This window comes from Glycine max, chromosome 16, assembly GCF_000004515.6.
Source record: "Glycine max cultivar Williams 82 chromosome 16, Glycine_max_v4.0, whole genome shotgun sequence".
Taxonomy (NCBI): domain Eukaryota; kingdom Viridiplantae; phylum Streptophyta; class Magnoliopsida; order Fabales; family Fabaceae; genus Glycine; species Glycine max.
In genome coordinates this window covers 28816164-28837505 of record NC_038252.2, presented here as the reverse complement: position 1 = coordinate 28837505, position 21342 = coordinate 28816164, and the positions used below count along the sequence as shown (strand labels likewise).

Genomic DNA, 21342 nt, shown 5'->3' with positions numbered 1-21342 from the left:
ATCCTTGAGGAATTGTCATATAAACCTCTTCAGACAAGTCACCGTGGAGGAAAGCATTACTCACATCGAGTTGTTGAAGCTGCCATATATTTGCAGATGCAAGAGTGAGGATGACACGAATAGTGGTCATTTTTACCACGGGAGAGAATGTTTCAAAGAAATCAATTCCTTCCACTTGAGAGAAACCCTTCGCAACCAATCGTGCTTTGTACGGTTGTACCGTTCCACGCTTCCATCCGATTTTCTCTTAATTTTATAGACCCATTTGCATCCTATGGGTTTAACACCAGCTGGAGTATCAACAATTTCCCAAGTGTTGTTGAGTTTTAAAGCCTCAATTTCATCTTTCATGGCTTCAACCCAACAAGGACTCAAAACCGCTTCCTGATAACTTTGAGGTTCAACCCCAAAAGATAAATTCATGATGTAGTGATGCTCAGACTCAGAGATGTTAGAATAAGACAAAACAGATTGGAGGGGATACAAGCATGTTGATGATGATTGATTTGGATGTGTCTCAAAGCTACAGATATAGTCTGCAAGGCAAACATTGGGTTTGATAGGTCGAGAAGAACGTCTTGGGACAAAGGGAGTAGGTGTAGGAGTGGGGTTATGGTCCAAAGGAGTGTCAATGGTGAAAGAAGGGGATCTAGGCGTCCTAGATTGATGAGAGCTTGATTATGGAGATGTTGGGGGAAGTTGTGATTGCGATGGAATAAAGTTGGGCTGTTGGGTGGTGCAAGTAGGAGGTAAATCTTGAGTGGGCATTTGTATTGGGTTTTCCTCATGAAGGAATTGGGCATTAGTTGGCATAGGTAGAGGATCATGTTGGGCCTCCTTGGGAAACTGATTATTTTGAACAAAAGGAAATATTGTTTCATAAAACATAACATTTCTTGAGACAAAAATTTCTCTTGATTGGAAATCTAAAATGACATATCCTTTTGTTCCAGTTTGAAATCCAAGAAAAACACCTTGCCTAGATCTAGGATCAAATTTTTGATGTGGTCCATTGGTTGAAGAATAACATAAAGATCGAAAAACTTTAAGCATTGAAAAATCTGGTTTATGATTATGCAAAAGTTCATAAAGTGTTTGTTTATTAGTGACCGGGGAAGGTGTTCTGTTAATAAGAAAGACTGAATGTTTTACGGCATAAGACCACAAATATTTAGGTAATTGAGATTGGAACAGAAGGGCACGTGCAATGTTAAGAATGTGTTGATGTTTTCTTTCTACACGCCCATTTTGTTGGGGGGTGTAAACACAACTAGTGTGATGAATGATACCCTTTATGGAAAATAAATCTTTAAGGAAAAATTCATGTCCATTATCTGAACGAATACACTTTATTTTGGAATCAAATTGATTTTCTATTAAAGCAATAAAATTTTGGACATGCATTTTAACTTCAGATTTTGACTTTAATAACACTACCCAAGTATATCTACTAAAATCATCTAAAATGGTCAAAAAATACTTTTCTCCGTGAATTGAAGCTTTGGAAAAAGGACCCCAAATATCCATATGGACTAAGTCAAAAATCTTTAAAGCTCTACTAGTACTAAGATTGTAAGATAATTTTCTTTGTTTAGCAAAATGACAAATATCACAATTCTCATTGACATGACTTGGAATAAAAGGAAATTGTTCATGTAACATATTTAAACGGTTTCCCGAAAGGTGCCCTAGTCTAAAATGCCATAGGTTAGAAGAAGAGATGGTGTGGACAGTATTATTGTTTGATGGAGATTGTTTTGGTTGAGGGATTTTGGCTTCTTTGTTGATATTTAAATGGTAAAGACCTTGCTCTAGATTAGCCAAACCAATCATCTGCAACGAATGCTTGTCCTGTATAGTGCAATATAAATCATCAAATATAAGAGTAAATTTACGAGTCTTAAGCAACTTAGATATAGACAAGAGATTGAAATGAAATTCAGGAACAAAAAGGACATTGTGAAGAATGAAATTTGGAGAAAATATAATTGTTCCAGAAATATAAGCAGTGACAATGGATTTATTTGGCAAATTAATTTGAATAGGATTTATTTTAGAATAACTTGAAAAACACTTTAAAGAAGATGCAATGTGATTTGTGGCTCCTGAATCTATGATCCAGGGCACACTATGTTTACATGTGGCTGAAGAAGTATTGTGTGTGAATTGTGTAATGCTGGAAAAAATAAATGATATACCATTAGGGTCAGAATCATTTCTTTCATTAAAAGGAACTTGAATGAGATTGGCGTTGTTGGGCTGGACAAGGATGTTCCCCATTGCATCAGAAGCAGAGTTGGGCTGTTGAATCAAGGCCATTAGAGATTGATATTGGGCTTGTGTCAAAGTAATAGGGCCTGAAGAAGCAGTTGGCCTCTCCACTGGGTCGACTGAAGTAGCGCTATTGGCAGAAGAAGAGTTGTTGAACCGTGGGCGGCCAGGGTAGCGAGGATGACCTAGTGGATAGTCGTGCTTCCCCCAACAGACATCAATAGTGTGTCCGGTGCGGTGACAGTAAGAGCACCTTTTATTGGAAGCGTTTTTGTGGGTGGACGACGAACCAGACACACCACGTCCTTTGCCAAAGCCATTGGAAGCATTGACAAAGCTATTGGGTTCATCAGAGGAAGGAGGAACGACACTGAGCTGACATTCATGTTGAACCACCATGGAGAAAACTCGATTGACCATCGGAAGGGGGTCCATAAGCAGGATTTGGGAGCGTACAACAGAAAATCGTTCATCCAATCCTTTTAAGAATCTAATGACAAAATCTCGCTGATGGTATTTCTTGGCCTCACAAGAATAAATAACAAAAGGACGATAATTATCTAGTTCCTCCCATAGGATTTTCAAGGCAGTGTAAAAATCAGAAACAGAACGGTTACCTTGAGAAAGACCATATATTTCTTCCTAGAGCTCTGCAATGCGAAGAAGATCTCCCTGTGAAAAACGTTCACGAAGGTCGTTCCAAATGTCGGCAGCACATTCAAGGAAGATGACGCTTTGAGCAATGAAGGGGGAAAGCGAATTCAAAAGCCAGGACATGATGAGAGTGTTGCATCTCTCCCAAGCAGAGTAAAGAGTAGGTTCTGTGATTGAAGGGACTGGGGTTGTGCCGAGGAGAAATGCCATCTTGTTTCTGGAGATGAGGGTCATACGGAAAGTACGAGACCAAGACTGGTAGTTGGTTCCGTCAAGGATAGGGGTAATAGATACAGATGAAGGACCATCACTAGGATGGATGAAATAAGGACTTGAAGGGTTGAGCAATGGATCATTGAAACCAGAACCAGAAGGAATGTCTTCCTTTGGATTTGAGGGAGGTGTTGAAGACATGAGAGGGCGACAGGCAGAGCTCTAGGAGAGAGCTCTGATACCATAAAACAAAAGAAGACAAGAGGAAAGATATTCAGGGCACTTGGTAATAAAATGTTGTGTCTGTATTGATTTCAGAATACAATTTATATACACATCTTACCCTAAAGGGATAAGGCCAATAAATCACAGCTCATCCTATTCTAGAACCTACTCTAGGATCCTAACAGAAATATATTCACATAAAGAGATATTTACAAGAATAAAAGCCTATTGGGCTGTACGGGTTTTAGGCCATTGTTCTGTTAGTGGTGTCAAACTTCAAGGTGGCACCTCCTGCAAAACGACAAACATTGAATGCGAGGTGTCACTTTGACTGGCACCTCTTAAATTCTACATGGCAAGAATTACTTATGACAGATAAATCGTTTGTTGAACAACCCATATTGGTAAATTGTTTGGCAAAAAAACTCAAAATGGTAAAAAAAAAGTCTAATGTATAGTATAGGTATTTTTAGAAGATGAAACAAGTGTGGGTGCAACAAACTTCTACGAACATTTTTCTAAACGATGGATGTTGTGGAATTTTTATTTTCTACATCCTACATACATGATTTAATCATAAACAAAGTACATTAATTCAATATTGAAGAGGTTAACTTAGTCTAAAAAAAACTTATCATATTTATTTTAACAACTTTTTATAAACATCATTAAATCAATGATTGAGTTAGGAGTTCTCATCAATAAATAAAAAATATAATATGTTATACAATTTAAACATTTGTTAATAAGTTAATAAATGATTAATTTTAAAGTAAAATATAATTTTGAAAAAGATAACTAAATTGTTAGAGATCCCATATTGTCTAATAATATGAATAATATATATATATATATATATATATATATATATATATATATATATATATATATAAATGTAGAATAACTCTCATATCTTGAACTAGTTTTTAGGGTTAAATCCAGCTTAAACTAAAATTTTAAAATGATATCAGAATATGTCTTAATGATTGTTGCAGGCTTGCAACTATTGCACTACTTGTTATCAATCTTTATTGAACCAGTCGCGTTGGAGATGTCCAATACTCAATGTGAGAGATATGTACTAAAGATCTCACATTGAATAGTGATGTAATTAAAATAGTATATATAAGTGATAACAACTTTCACCTATTAACTTTTAGGGTTAAATTAGACAAACAGACCAAAATTCTAAGATGTATTTTGACATCAAATTACATGTTTATAAATATTTAATATTCTCCAAAAATGTATAATTAGTATTTAGCTCTCAATTAAAAATAGGCTTCCATGCATCCAAACTCCAACCCCACCCGCACGAAGGCACAACCCAAACTAAGGACTAAAGCTATCAAAATAGGTCAATACATTCCATTCATCCCTAGCTACACGCATATGGCCTATGTCCAAATTAAGTTGCTACACGCATGAAGCTATCAAAATGAGTCAATACATTCACTCAACCTTACACACTTATGAGGTTAGATATGAGTTTGTTTTTTTTTTTAAACACGAATATGAAAATGAGTACTATAATAACCTATTATGGGCAACTTTTGGTCTAGTCTAAGATACTATTTTTAAAATGAGTAATTCAAAAATAAAATAATAATTTTAATTATTAAAAAAGTTGATCAAGCTGTCCGAAATGATATAATCTCTCAACTTGGGTTCAGAAAGGGTCATATATATGAATTCTAAATACTATTGGGACTGCCTTCCTTGATTGGTAGAAACAAGAAATCAACCTTAAAACATATCAAAGATAGACTATGGAACAAGCTGAACTCATGGAGGGGTAGAGAGGTTCTTCTTAAGGCTTATGCTCAGGCAGTGCCCAACTACTGCTTCAACATTTATCTCTTCCCAATCTTTAGCTGATGAATATTCAGAAACTCATGAATTCTTTATGGTGGGGGGCGCAGAGAGAGGATCACAAAGGCTTATTCATTGGCTATCATGAATATTCAGTAACATGTATGGCTTTAACCTTGCTCTACTGGGGAAACAGGGTTGGAATCTGCTCAACAACCTAGATACTATGGTGGGGAGAATTTTCATTTTTCAACAACAAATATTACCCAAGTGGGAAGTTTTTGGACGCTGAGGTTGGTCATAACCCGTCCTATTCATGGCGTAGTATTTGCAGTTCCCGGGTTCTGTTAAGGGAGGGCCATAGATGGAAGAAAGAATGGTGATAGATCTCGCATAAACGTTAGGAATACTCCGTGGTGACATTGGTCGTCGATCCCTGAATTATCCTATCCCAGGTAGTGAACATTTTTTGGTTAGCAATCTCATGAAGGAAGGGTCTCAGAATTGGGATGAGAATGTTGTCTAAATGATATTTGATGCGAATGGTGCATCAGAAGAAGTCTTGAGAACTTCCCTTTTGAGTCTGTGTAGGAGTGGCTATGGGGATGGTTAAAGCGTTAAAGTTGGTTACTGATCTCGGGCTTTTCCAGATTATTTTTGAGTCTGATTGCAAATTGGTTGCAGATAAAAGTCAACAGTTTTTCGTTACATTCCTACTTTTATTTACCAAACTATCATGAATGAAATGCCTTGTAAAGAGGGGCATGAACTTTTTGTAGGTCTTATGCCTACTCTTTTTGAAACATTTTCAGTTGTTTTGGTAGACAGGGACAGAATTGTTAGGGTCGATGTTTCTTTTTGAAGGGCAGAATCTAAGTATAGTGTCAAATAAGTAGGTGTAATTGTTAAGTTTTATGGTGGTGAACTTAATGGAATTAGTTATAACGATCCCGCTATGGTAAAAAAATATGCTAGACTTGTTCAAATTAAAATTAGGTGAAATTTTTGAATTAGATCATGCTACTTTAAAATCAAATGATGTTTTTTGTAGCAGACTTTGTTCCTCTAAAGAAGTAAAACATGTCATGAAGTTTGTTTTTGTGAAATAATTGGAAACTATAAAATTATGACTCAAACTGATTAAATATAAAGTCAAATTCATAAAACTAAGTGATTTTTAATAAATTTTTTGCCAATAGTGAGAGTTTAAAAAAGTGTGATACTATAATCAGTATTCTCTTTTTACAATAAAAGATATTGAAATATAAGGATAGTGTAGTACGAATTAAGATGAGTGAGTGACTTCTGACGAAAAAAATAAAGAAAATATATTATGAAAAGTTAGTGTATGTATATTCTACTAAAAATACTTTCTACTTGTAGCTAAATGTGAATAATCCCAGTCATTTTCCACTAAGGACGCACAGACTTGGAACCATCAATATTGCTTACAGTGATGGAAGATGCAATTATAAAATCATTATTATAAAAAGCTACTGAGCTCCGAGAATCGTAACGGTTCATTCTCTCTTCTTTTTCAGTTTTTGTTGAACTCAATCAACTAGTGTCCAAGGCACTAAGTTAGTGGCTTCCACGAAGTGAAGTCAGGGTAAGGCGAAGTGGCCGTTAGAGGCACATGGCTGTACAAAATGGTGTGTGCATGGATGGCAATTCCATGATACGAGCATCAACAATTTTTGGTTCTCAAATATCTCTGATAGTCTAATGACATTAACTAAAACTTTGATCTTTTTGCTAAGTCGTGTAATTTATATAACCGACTATATCTAGTGGAATAAAATTTTGTTGTTTTTATTGTTGTAATCTTATGACATTAACATACATTCTCTCCATTCATGTCAAATTCATTCCTATAATTAGTTTTTCATGATTCACATTTCAAACTCCATCATTAACCAACAACACTTTATTTTTTATTTTTAATCTGAGATACCCTTCAGCTGAGAATAAAAAAATAATTCCTAAAGATACTAAAATTCGTTTAAAAAGCTAACCTCTTTCGACATATTTTTTTTTATATGCAAACTCGTATGGAACCCTTAATCACATAATTAAAAGACAAAAATTATATATGAATCATGCCACATGGTCTTGGTAACAACACCTTAAATACTAGTAAGCCATAAGTTGTCTGAGACAAGTACCACTAGTTCTTAATTCTGAAACATCTCCAAATGGCCACATACACACGAAGCGAATCCTTAATGTTCCTTCTCATTTTCTCAACTTTAACCTCAATTTCAGAGCCATGTCACATGGTGGACAAAGAAGCATTACTAGAATTCAAGAGCAGGATCATCTCTGACCCTTCAAAACTGCTGCATTCTTGGACACCTTCCTCTGACTGTTGCCACAATTGGGAAGGCATCGCATGTGGTTCCACCGGCAGGGTCATCAGCCTCACTCGAACTGGTGTAGTGTACGACGTCGATGACATCCCTCTAGAAACATACATGTCAGGAACGTTATCACCTTATCTTGGAAACTTGTCAGGTTTGCAAGTTTTGGACCTTAGCAATCTGAAGCAGTTGCATGGTCCAATGCCTCCAGAACTGGCCAAGTTATCCCACTTGAGAAAACTTTTTCTCTACTCAAACAAGTTCACTGGTGGCATTCCAGCAACATTCCAAAACCTTTCACGGCTTGAAAATTTGTACCTTGACAACAACCAATTATCTGGTAATGTTCCTTCTTCTGTCTTTGCCTCATTGAAATATCTTTCAGAACTTAGTCTATCTGGGAACAAGCTTTCTGGGAGGATTCCTTCTTCCATTGGAAGCATGGTGTTTCTCACTAGGCTTGATATTCACCAAAACAATTTCCATGGCAACATTCCTTTTAGCATTGGCAATCTTGTGAATCTCAAGGGCTTGGATTTCTCATATAATCAGATTAGTGGAAGAATTCCAGAGTCAATTGGGAGGCTCTCGAATTTGGTTTTTCTAGATCTGATGCATAATAGGGTCATTGGGAGCCTCCCTTTTCCTATTGGGGATTTAATTTCTCTAAAGTTTTGCAGGTTATCAGAAAACATGCTAAATGGCATTTTGCCTTATTCCATTGGAAAACTCAAGAATGTGCAAAGGCTAATTCTTGAGAACAACAAACTCACTGGGATGTTACCTGCCACCATTGGCCATCTAACCAGCTTAACCGATTTATTTCTTACAAACAATGAATTCAGTGGCGAAATTCCACCTTCCTTTGGCAATTTAATTAACCTTCAAACACTTGATTTGTCAAGGAACCAACTTTCTGGTGAACTTCCTCATCAACTTGCTAAACTAGATAGTTTGCAAACCTTAGACTTGTCATTCAACCCACTAGGACTAGCCAAAGTACCCAAATGGTTTTCCAAATTGAGAGTTTTTCAGTTAAAATTGGCTAACACAGGGATTAAAGGCCAACTTCCACAGTGGCTCTCATATTCATCCGTGGCAACCCTTGATTTGTCAAGCAATGCATTAACGGGGAAATTGCCTTGGTGGATTGGAAACATGACTCACCTTTCCTTCCTGAACCTCTCAAACAACGAGTTTCATTCGTCCATCCCGGTGACATTCAAGAACCTCTCTTCTCTGATGGACCTTGATCTTCACTCCAATAAGCTCACAGGCTCTCTCAGAGTGGTGTTTGAGAAAGAGGTTCAGTTTTCACTAGGCCATTTCAACACCATTGACCTATCCAACAACAAGTTTTGTGGCCCCATCGGTGAGAACATTGGAGAAAAGGCCTCAATGAGTTCAATTAAATTTCTTGCATTGTCACACAACCCTTTGGGAGGATCTATACCACAGTCAATTGGGAAACTGAGAGAATTGGAGGTTCTGGACCTTGAGGACAGTGAGCTCTTGGGGAACATACCTGAAGAACTTGGTTCTGTTGAAACGTTAACAAAGATTAACCTTTCAAAGAACAAGTTAAGTGGCAACATACCGGACAAGGTCATAAATTTGAAGAGGCTTGAAGAGTTTGATGTGTCAAGGAACCGACTCAGAGGGAGGATCCCTCCACATACGGCCATGTTCCCTATATCAGCTTTTGTTGGTAATCTTGGACTGTGTGGGCCACCACTTCCTCCTTGTAAACTTTGCTAAGTGTTATACATTTTTTATTTATTTAGACTAAGGATATTTTCTAATCAATACTCACATTAATTCTTTTTGAATTGCAGAAATTATAGAAGCAAGTTTTATCTCTTCTAATAAAATCTTTTTCATTTACATAGTCAAGAATATATGTTTAAGAAACTCAATTATTTATCAAATTAAATATACTAAATCTTGTTGTCACATTGATGATTTGTTAGTGTTACATATAGAAATGTATAGTGATCTTAACATTTTTTTATTAGTTAATGTTAATTGTTAATTTTTGTTAAAATATTAGTAAAACATGATTTTTTCCTCCTATTCCCTTCAACTCTTAAATCTTTTCTTCCAAGCTAATAAGCCAACCTTATAACTCCCTTCTCATCCACAAGTTACTACAAAATAAAGATTGTTTGTAACAAAACAAGGCAAAGAGGAAACCATGAAAAGTACATTGTGTTCATTTTCACCCAAGACTCTTCTTCACAGTAACGCCACACGAGCTGTCACATTAACTATACTCTACAAACAGCAGATCATATTCCTCCACTCAATGTCGTAATATGGCAAATAATAAGATTGAGGAGGTACAATTACTTACCAAAAACTGCATAGATAATGTAGAATCCAGAGTTTGTTACAGGCTTTTCAGTGAAGCAACCCTGATTCTAGAGAGGTACAATAGTACCCTACCACTGCACCAACCCGGTTTTCCTGTGGTTACAAGAATCCTCCACCCACCACACCCAACCTCTGTTATGTTGTGTTGTGTCGTGTGTGTTTCCGTAGATTAAGTTCTGGTTGGGAAATTGATATAGAAGCGTACGAATCTCGTCCATCGAGGCATAGCTTGTTTTTGCGATGGGTTGGAGATACAACGTTGGATTGTTCCTCATAGTCACTGTTGTTATTATTTGGTTCACCTCCGCCGAAGTTACCCAGGTACCTTACGCATTTACTATATTCTTAAACCTTTGTTTTTTGTAATAATTGAATGACGTTAAATAATTAGTCCTAGTCCTAGTCCTATCACACAATCAAAAACAAGATGCAAGTTAATGTTTGACTTTATGTTCAAACCTCCAAAATCCTACGGATCTATTTTTTTTTTTATCATTATTATCACAAAAGTAGATACAAGATCTAGTGTGGGGAAACGAAGGGTAGTTAAAGTATAGGCTTGTATATTAGCCTGCACTTGAGTTACATACAAATGTATTTCAATTTTTATTTTCGATTCCAGGTCAACGATTTTGTTAATTCAGCATTTCAACGTTTATAATTCAATCATGTAATCCTACAGTCGAGAACTATGTCCATTGGTGAAGTGGAACAAACAATTAATTCGTATAGCGAACCTGAAAACATTTGGTCATCTTGGTTTTGACTGAATGAGAACGGCATCCCTGTATCATTTCCAGTTATATCTAATGTTGTTGTATGTTACATATGTCCACTAGAGGACACTATGCTTGTTGTTTTATATTTGCAATTTATTAGCTTCTCTTGAAAGATGTCATTTCCCTTCAATCTTCTTGTAACAAAACCTATGATTCATATTTCATTATCTGCACAGGGGGAGATCATATTTTCTTCAAACTTCAAACACCCTTGTTGTTTAAATCCTGCTCGAGGGGTATCTTAGTATCTATTTAATATTTATACATTATCGTGCAACAATGTCAGCATCCAAGTTTTATACCTCCTAATAATTTTCTGAACAATTTTTTTTTTCTGATTATTGGTGTGTTTAACACTATCATATCTAACTTGACAGTCTTGCATAAATGGGAGTGTTTTTTTTTTTAATGAAACATTACTTTCAAAATCAACTAATTTCATTATTCGGGTGTGTACGTATGTGACTTTTTAGTTGAATAGTTAAATTAAGTTGTCTTGGCTGTTTGATTGAGTATTCGAAAGCCCCAATATGATATGATACTTGGGCAATTTGCGATTTGCCTTTCAAGAAAAGTATCAAGCTAGTATGGAGATTAAGGACTTGTGTTTTTCTACATTCTCAATTTACAATATAACTGCAAATCGCACTCTCACTGCTTAAATAATCAATTTCTCTCTATTTTTTTTCCTCACTTGTATTCAATAGAATTATAACTATTTTTTTCCTTTTCTAATAGGGATCACTTAACCTTCCTTCATTATTAGGGGTTGCCTACTTGCCTTTAATATATTTCTAACTTCTTCCCAATTTGCTTACTAACTCCGTGTTCTGTATCTAACAAATACCTTATTTTTCTAATAAGGATGGCTTTTTTGCATGTTTGCAGAACCCAAAATTCCTCATCTGTATCTCCATCAACAACAATAAACTCATCAGGGGAGCAAAGAGAAGAAACAGATTGCAGTATCATCACTAAAATCAACGACAATGACATTCCTAATAAGGTAATTATCATGTAAACTCTAGTTCCTTAAACCTCAAGCACCACATTTCTAATTGTACAATATCATGCTGTCTTGCACTGATCTACAACAGATGGTAAATTTTAGTGAGCTAGGTGTGAAGGTTTGCATTAAAGAAAAAAATGAACCATATGTGGCTGTTGCAGAACTCAGTATCAAACCCTAACCTATTTTGACAAATACATTATCATTTTAGATATTGTATCAGTGCAGGAAAATCCCATCTTGCTTCGACAAAGCTTGTGATTCACTATTGTTCTTTTTCTTTGAAACAACCCAAACGAATTTTATTAACACAAACTTGTTTTTCTTTTCTTTTTTACAGTAACACAAACTTGTTAAAACAACAAGGAGTGACCAAATTAAACAACCACAGCTTTTCATAAATATTAAGTTTCTAACTATGCATTAACCAAAATTATACCCACTCAAAGGAGTAATTAAAGATTTTAAGTTTGGAATGCAGCCATGCCCAAGATTTAAGTCTGTCAATTTAATTATAGCTTCAAAGACTATTGAAGATAATATCATTTCTCACATTCCACAGAGACCATAGTATTTGCCAAACTTTCCCACCATTTTTTCCTTTAATGATCCCTGCAGAGTGCTGTAAGAAATGAAACCAAGGGTCTTGTTTCCTAGTTATTTCCTCCAAATTCCCACAGAATGGGCAATTATAGTTACCATCTTGAAGAGCAATCCCTCTTTTCTTTTATGATTAGAGCTTGTTGGGATTCAGTTCTTGGCTACTCTCCATAGCAGATGCAATACTGAAGGTGGAGTACAAACAAGAATCAAAGGGTAGTGGACTGACTGGACTCAATAGTGTTTAGATCTTGGGTCAAAGCTAGCCTCTGTCAACAGAACTAACTTCTCCTTTTACGATTGGTAAGTTTTTCCTCGTGTGTCATTATGGTTCTTCTTCATGTTTGCTGTTGTTGTAACTGCTTTTCTTTATTGTGCGTTCATCATGGGACCTTTTTGGCCTTTGTATTTTGTTGGGCTGCTTCCTTTCACATCTTGTGATTTGGAATTAATACCTATTAATATTATATATTCTTATTTGCAAGCTGACGGAAAATGCATTCGTTCCTATGGTGCCAAATGCACCAGCCGAGCTTCAATTTCCTGTCGTGAGTTTTCTTGGTACTGATTTGGTGTTGTTGATCATCAACAATTGCATTGAAGCGGTTTCGGTTTCGGTTTCGGTGAGTGGAGATTATCACCGAACTGGATTCCATTTCTAGCCCCTTAAGAACTGGATGAACGGTTAGTATGAAGACTTTAATTCAATTTATTTCTGGGCTTGCATTTTCGTTTTTGCTTATCTGCCATATTTTGCTTTAGGTGTTTCTGTAGTTAATTAGTTTCAATCATTGACTATGACTGTAAGTTAAGTCTGCATTATAAAAAAACTAGAAAGCAACTCTGTCTCTTTGAAAAGGATGAATATTAATGAATAGATTGTAATGTTTCAATTCTTTCGTGGACATATTGCAGTAGGGTTCTTCAATAGGCTATGAATATTGCTCAAAGTGGTTTAAGTGAGGATGCATTAATTTGTCATGGCGTTTGTATGTGTTGGACCTGCTGGTTTTGGGTGCTCACTTAGTGTATATGATGTTTCGGTCCTAGGCTTATTTGCTTACTCCAAGTTTCATTCCTTGAAAAGTTGTTGCTACTGCTTCTACACATTACAAGTACGTACTCTTTGGATGGATTGAAAAGTATTGACATATATGGTTGACATATTCTTTCCTTTGTTGTTATCTTAATATTTAAACACAAAATCTACAACAAGATTTTACACAATAGCTGGATTCAGAAATGTGAAATCCCTAAAACAGAGACATTATTAGAAAGTCTTTGTAAAGCATATACAGTCAACTTATACGATACAGTTGCAGTCCAGTTTTTATTTTGGCCCATGTACCTTGTGTTTATACACTTTAATTTGTATATTTGATATCAAAGTTTTTTTTTTTTTACCTTCATGAATTTCCCTAGGTACAAATATGAAAGCCAGGCCATGTTACAATTAAGAACATTCTCTTTCTTCGTGTCATGAATAGTGTGTTCGATAATTTTTAAGTCTCTAGCCATCCTTTTAAGCTAAATGGCCCATACATGTTTGATCATCCCTTTTTCTAAAAAGACTTAATTAAATTTTTCATATATGAATTATAGATCATTTTCATATTATTACTTATTAATTTTTTTCAACCAAGTACCTCAAAAAAATTTCAGTTTCATTCTATTACCTACCGTTAGTCACCTTCCGTTAGATGATGATGTAACAAATGGAGTGTCACGTCATCATGTTCAATCACTGATATTTCATTGTCTCGTCATCACTTTCAATGACGTGTCAATGATTGGGTATAATGATGTGATATTTCATGTACCACGTCATCACTTAACAAAAGAAGATTAACGACAGATAGTAAATTGAAACATAAAAAAATTTCAAGTAGGTATTTGACAAAAAATGAATTTTTAGATAATAATATTCAAGTATAAAAAACTTATTTAAACCATATATAATTTGTGTTTTGTAGTCTATGATCAATGTACACATATAACATGTTATGTCTCCCCTCACTTTTTCTTCATTATTATCTAGACCCAAAATATATATTTCACCCGTTGATCTTGTTTGTTATCTTTTAACTTTATCCAGATATTTAATGTACGCATCTTAACTCTTTAATTTCATCTTTAATACTATCTTATTAATAATCTAGTTCAGTATATTAAACATGATAAATTGATAGATGAGTTATTGTAAATTTTAAATAGTGTTTTTTTATTCCTACAATAAAAAATATCTTATTATTTTAATGTATTTCTTATTTTGAATGAGAAATTATTTTTAAAAAAATGGGATAAAGTTTCTTAAGTCTATATAAAAGTTATTACATATATGTTCATCAAGTTATTTTAATTAGTTTTTAGTTTTTGACAAGTTTATAAATATTTGATCAAATAAAAGTGTTTGAGAAATGATTTTTTGTTATTAACTTATAAAATTTGCTTTTAAACATAACCTAAATTTACGATTACCATTTTTATTTTTATTTACAATAAAATAATAAAATTTATCATATATTATTTAATATGAAATTAATTATTTGTTTTGATAAAAAAAATTTCTTGTCATTTGTTAACTAAAAAATTGTTTTTTAGATTGACTTAATTAAATTTGTCATACCTGAAAAATAGACTATTTTTATATTACTACCTAAAAATTTCATTTTTTTGTCAAATTACTATCTATAAAAATTTTATGTTTCAACTTACTATCTGTTAATAGTCTTCTTCCATTAAGTGATAATGTGACTGATATATCATTGTCACGTCACCACTCAATGGAAGACGACTAGAAAGTAAAATAAAATTGAAAAATTTTCAAGTACTTGGTTATATTTATGTATTGAGATTATTGCTTCATGTACTTTCAATGTTTCTTTATTTAATAGTATTTATTCAATAATAATTTGAATATGATATATTATTTGAATTGATTCTGTCTTTAGTTTGCATATTTGGATTTATTTAACAAATAAACAAAAACAAAAACGACATTGTTCTAAAATAATTGATGTAAGTACCATATAACATTATTTTTGTCAAAACCGATGTTGTATAATACAACATGAGTTATTCCATAATCAATGTCATTTTTTTCTTTTTCTTTTCTATTTATTACTATACCACATCGGTTTCGGAGAAAACTAATACTATATAGTGGATTTCAACATTATTTTTTTTTATAACCGGTGTTAAAATGACTTACTTTTAACGATGGTCATTTCAATATCATGTCAAACTCGATGTTGAATATAAAAAAACCAATGTTAAATGTTAATTTTATAATAGTGAAATAAGCACAATACCAAAGGAAATATATGCCATAAGTGACTTTAGCATATATTTGTCGAATGGTTACACTATGATATTGATTGGCTCAAAGATTATAGCTCAAACTTGATTGTGGAATTGTTGTTCTTTCACTATTTTTCCTTAAAAGGAATTTAAAATATATTATTTATGAAAGAATTATTGATGTTATCAACAATTGTTTAAAATTGATAACAATTTTTTAAAAACTGAAACCAATATACTGAAACTAAATTAGTTTTAGTTTTTAAAATTTTAAAACTAGAAAAACACGCCAACTAAAGCCTACGTTATTTATTGTTTTTTATTAATTTCATTAAAAAAGCTTAATTATATTTTAATCCTCAACTATCATTCATAATTATATAAATTTGATCTAGTAGTAACAGTAACCGTGACAATATATGATATATGTAGGTTACATATGTGTTATAATTTTCAAGGAAGCATCAAGAGGATGCATGTGTTTAGGGAAGCCAACTACGTAACAAATTGTCTAGCTAAACATGATTTGCAGGTATCTTCAGAGTGTCATATTTTTTTATGTTAAGAATTTTATTCGTAATAATATGTTAGCAAATTTGGCTTGTTTTCCTTTTCTCATAAGATTTTAGTTTGTCATAGGAAGTTAATTTACCATAAAAAAAATATTAGTACATAAATGTGTACTTTTAATCTCTCATTTAAGCTATGAATTTATTATTAATATATATTGTAGAAGTTTAAAGTTTAATGGCCCAGTGGTTATAGTGTTGTTGGTTAACTTTAAGGTTGGGGATTCATACTCTATGTTCAATATTTTTGATAATTTGTTTCCAATTATTGCATGCCACGCCTTGGAACATCTCATCATTTTCACATTTACCCGATAGCAACAATTAAAATCTTTTTTGTTTTTTGAAAGAAACACGCTCATATTATTTCCAATACAATCTGTTGGGTAATAAAATCAGGCATACAAGCAAAGAACTAGGGGCCAGCTTGAGAATTAGCCGCTCTTGCTAAACTATGAGCATCTAGATTCGCTTGTCTCCTTACATGACAAACATTAAAGTTTGGTAAATCTTGCAATAACCTGCAACATTGTGCTATAATAACACCAAATTCTAGGGGAAGGTTTCCAACTAGAAATATGGTTTAGATGAGAAACCTGTGTGGTTGAATCCTCACAACTTCTAGCAATGGTCCACTCCTTCAAGTAATCCCAAGCACCCAAGATTAATTCTTGAACTTCCCTAGCTCTATGACCACCCCATATCACCTTGTTCCTGCTACCAGCTCCTGAAACCTCCATACAAAAAGCAAAGCAAAACTGCAAAATGCTTTCACATCCCACCCCAATACTCTCAACCTTACCCATAGCCTTGATGCAAAACTACACCCCCACATGGATGTGCCAACTGTTTTCCAAGGATTGATCACAAAATGGGCAAAGTCCTTGGCAATATTCAATTCTACGTTATGGTAGGCAATCACGACAGAAACACCAAACGAAAATTTGAACTTTCGGGGGGATGTGAATCTTCCAAATGCTCGTCCAGTCTCCTTGACATCAAGCTGTTGCTATCTACCAAGCTAATGTTCTAGGTTCCTTTCTCAACATCAATAAGATCCCTGACCAATAGATTCGGTTCCAGGATCACTTGCGGCTTCGTGGCATACATACTTTGGGCATTTCGAATCCATGCAACATCCATATCTTAGTAAATATTTATTTTATAATTGAAAATTTATAAAATATATTACTATATTAATTTTTTTATAAAGTAAAATATTTATTTTATTCTGTTTTGATTTTTTAATGTAATAAGATTTTTTTAAGCTCAGTGGTTAGTTTCAATTATACTTGGTTTGTTGAGATTATGTTTATAAATATCACTTTTTTTTAGTCAAAAGATATTATCTTGGGAGATGAGTAGAATTAGATTGTCCTGCAGGTAAAAAATTATTTTCAAAATTCCCAAGAGGGAAGTAACGTACTGGCCCTGAGAATCCTTGCCGCCAAACTACCCGGATTATCCATAATCGACCATCCTTGCATTCCCAAGAGTGACAAATTGAAAGCTTTACTATCATGAAAATCCATCCCTCTTTATCCTTGCTCTGGGTAAGCTTATCCCATCGCAACCAGTTTACAGTCCGACTTGCAAAATAGATAAAATCTTAGGACATATAATTTTTGTGAATGTTTTGTTGTATGAAAGATTATATATATATATATATATCATAACATTATTGTCAAAATTATCATACACTTAACAATTAATCAAAACTATTTGTAAAAATTTTATAAACATATCCATAAAAGACAAAAAAATAATATAAATGAAATTTTTAAAAAATTACCACAACATTTAACACTCTTATCTTTTAGACATATATTTATCACTGTGAAATAAACAATATTAATATTATATATACTAGGAGAAAATAGGCACCTCGTGCCTAGCTCATTTCCTTTACATTTTTCTTAAATAAAAAAGAAAAATAATAGAAATTAGTGGGTGATTTGAGATAAAATAGGTATAAAAATATGCGCAACAAAACACTCTATTCCTTTATCGTTATAGATTAATAACATTCTAATTAATATTAATAAATAAAATTTTTATGTATTTATTTAAAATTAATAATTTTAAAATTAACATTCATTTATTGGATATTAGTAATGTTAAATATATTTATTGGATATAAAAAATTTCATCAATAAATAAAAATTAATTTATCTTTATAATTCCTACAGTATTAATATATATTAATTAATGAACACATTTATTATATCAACTTTAATATTTATTATAAATCTTTTTTGTTTACAGAAAACTAGAAAAGTAATGTGTGTTGAACACCATAAAGATACCCAGAATCCGCAAGGTTAAAACATATGGGACCATTTTTCTTTCTTAAAATTTTTATAGTTGAGAAATTATTTTTTCATTTAAATTATACTAGTATATTGTAAAAAAAATATTAATTCTCCACCAATACTTTTCCTAAACTCGTGCATGAAAGTACGAATGAAGAGTCAATGGGTGGGGGGCATTCATTGGCTCAAAAGAATACACTGACTTCAAAAATTGATCAGAACCAATGAAAGTTAATTTGGTTCGAATTATTAGTCAAATCCAGTTCAATTCAATCAAAAGCAACATGATTGATCGAACGAATTATTAGGGGATGATTAATTTTTTAAAAAAATAATCGTTAATTTCTTGATTTTTTAATTTGTCTTTTTAAAACATAAAATAATCATTTTCAAATTAAAATTAACTAAACATGTTTCTAGTTATATTAAAAGGAATGTTTGCATTGTTTAGCAATCTGTATTTAACTTTTTTTTTTGTTGAATAATCTGTATTTAGCTAAGGATAATTCAAATAGTACTATTATATGACATTTAAGTTCTCAAAAAGAAAAAAATCTCTCTGATTTAAATTTTCTTACTACTACTATGAATGAACTTTTACTGTTACGTATTTTACTTCTTATTTATCTTATTTATAAATAGTACTACTACTACTCAAAATAACATAATGAAGCGGGTTGAGACGACAACATAGGTGACACTGATGTAGCACGAAAAGTAAAATTTGGGAGAAATAACATAACATAAACATAACGCTTATTTATTGATTGATTGATTTAATTTAATTTAATTTATTTTTTGGAGTAAAGGAAGAAAGAGGCACATTTCAGCCCTTAATTCAATGCTTTACCAAGGCAAAAATACTAAATAGGGTTCCTTTTACAAATTGTTTATCTAAATGGATTTGTTTTGAAATTATTTATCTTATGGATCTCTTTTTATACTACAAGGCGCTTCTCCGTTGGACGCGTTCCCCGAAATGGCAACACGTGGCATGGGTTAGGAAGTGGTGGTCTGTCAGGCGCGACCAGACATGGTGGCCTGCCAGGACACGTGGTGGTCTGCCAGACACTTCCTTCCACGCCTCCCTATAAAATCCCTCCTCCTCCTTTGTTCCATTTGCACTACGAATCGTTGAAGTGATTTACGCTCAACTGAGTCTCACTCCTTGCTATTGTATGTATCATTGTTGTAGTGTTTTATACCGTTTAGAAATTTTGCTCAAAACTAGTAAATGCTTTTATCTTCGATATATTATAGCATTATTTAATATTTATTCTGTTGATGATAATAATGATTATATTTTGTAGGTGCATAAATAAATTGACACGGACGATAAATTTATTATAACTTTGTTTATATTTTTTGTGTGATAAATAGTAATTTATTGTAACTTAATAATTTAATATTTGGTTATAATTATGTTGTGTTTATATATGTTATATTTGTTTGTTGATGACAATAATTATTTATTGTAATAGTTTTTATGTCCACCACATTATTATTATTATTATTAGTTAAGCTCATAATTATTTATGTTGTTGGTATATTTTTTTAATAGTCAAAATTTACATAGACGTTACAAATAAATGCCGATTCTTTAACACATTTATGTGTCATTCACATTATCGTTATTTATTTTTATTTATTTTAAAAGTATTGTACAATAAGATTGAAACGTTAAAGTGCCTCGAAGGAAGTGCTTGGCAGACCAGCACGTGTGGTCGCGCCTGGCAGGCCACCACGTTTGGTCACGCCTAGCAGGCCACCCTTTTCATCAACACCGAACTCACTGTTCCGGTACTTTATTGTCTACTCCACCCTTTTCATTTTCGCATTCAGTTATTTATTTAATTTAAAGAATGTTGTTATTTTTATAGGCGGAGGAGGAAGTTGCGGACTTGGAATGGTTGTCTCATTTCGTCGAAGATTCTAATTTCTCAGAATACTCTCTTCCCTTCCCTGCAACCTTAGCGGAGAAAGTGAAATCACCGGAACCGGGAAACACCGGTTTCACTTACAAGACCTCGGTTCCGACGAAGACGAGGAGCAAGCCAACGCGAACCAGTGTCCGGGTTTGGCCGCTCACGTCATCAACAGTAACAACAACAACCCCGACAACTTCATCCCCGTCCTCATCTTCGCCCTCGAGTCCGTTGCTTGCGTACGCAGCAGCGGACCCGAGGGTGAAGAAACACGTTGTTATTGACAGCGCCGTGGCGGCGCGACGGTGCAATCACTGCGGAGTACAGAAAACACCACAGTGGCGCATCGGGCCACTCGGGGCGAAGACCCTGTGCAACGCGTGTGGGGTCCGCTTCAAGTCGGGTCGGTTATTACCTGAATACAGACCCGCCTGTAGCCCTACTTTCTCCATCAAGTTGCACTCCAACCACCACCGGAAGGTCCTCGAGATGCGGCGGAAGAAGGAGGTCACGCCGGAACCCGACACCTCTTCGCCACGGTCGATTCCCAATTTTTGAATTATTATTATTTTTACGGTTAGAAAAGAAAAAAAAAGTGTAATAATAGGTGGAGAAAAGAGGTTGGACCAAATGGACCCGGTTCAGTGGGGCCCGGAGTTAGGGTGTACATTTTTTTTCCTTTTAATTTTAACCGTCGTTGGTTGCGGTAGGTGTTAAATGTTAATGTTGGTTGTTAGACATTTTACTATAATGTTATTTTTAATTAGGACTTAGGACTTAGGAGACTTTAACATTGAAGAACAATTGTACTTTTTATGAAATTTTGATCAAATTTTAATTATGTGCGTGATGTAATGTAGGGTTATGAAGTGAGATGGGGAATGCATGTGTTTGGAACTGTTTTTGGTTTGGGGCGTGTTTGTTGGAAAGCATGCACTTT

The 21342-nt window shown here is 33.8% G+C and overlaps 2 protein-coding genes across 2 annotated transcripts; both read left to right on the top strand.

Moving 5' to 3' along the window:
* The first annotated feature begins 7336 nt into the window (after positions 1–7336).
* On the top strand, positions 7337–17036 carry LOC102664464 (LRR receptor-like serine/threonine-protein kinase FLS2). Its single transcript, XM_041010482.1, has 6 exons — positions 7337–10229; positions 11576–11693; positions 12315–12599; positions 12782–12980; positions 13212–13411; positions 16029–17036. Exon 1 carries the CDS (start codon positions 7371–7373, stop codon positions 9291–9293), a length of 1923 nt encoding a protein of 640 aa, XP_040866416.1. The 5' UTR covers positions 7337–7370; the 3' UTR covers positions 9294–10229; positions 11576–11693; positions 12315–12599; positions 12782–12980; positions 13212–13411; positions 16029–17036.
* On the top strand, positions 10149–21046 carry LOC100778222 (GATA transcription factor 5). Its single transcript, XM_041010370.1, has 3 exons — positions 10149–10229; positions 12782–12919; positions 20358–21046. The coding sequence occupies exons 1-3, from the start codon at positions 10149–10151 to the stop codon at positions 20958–20960; spliced, it is 822 nt and encodes a 273-aa protein (XP_040866304.1). The 3' UTR covers positions 20961–21046.
* Positions 21047–21342: the final 296 nt, after the last annotated feature.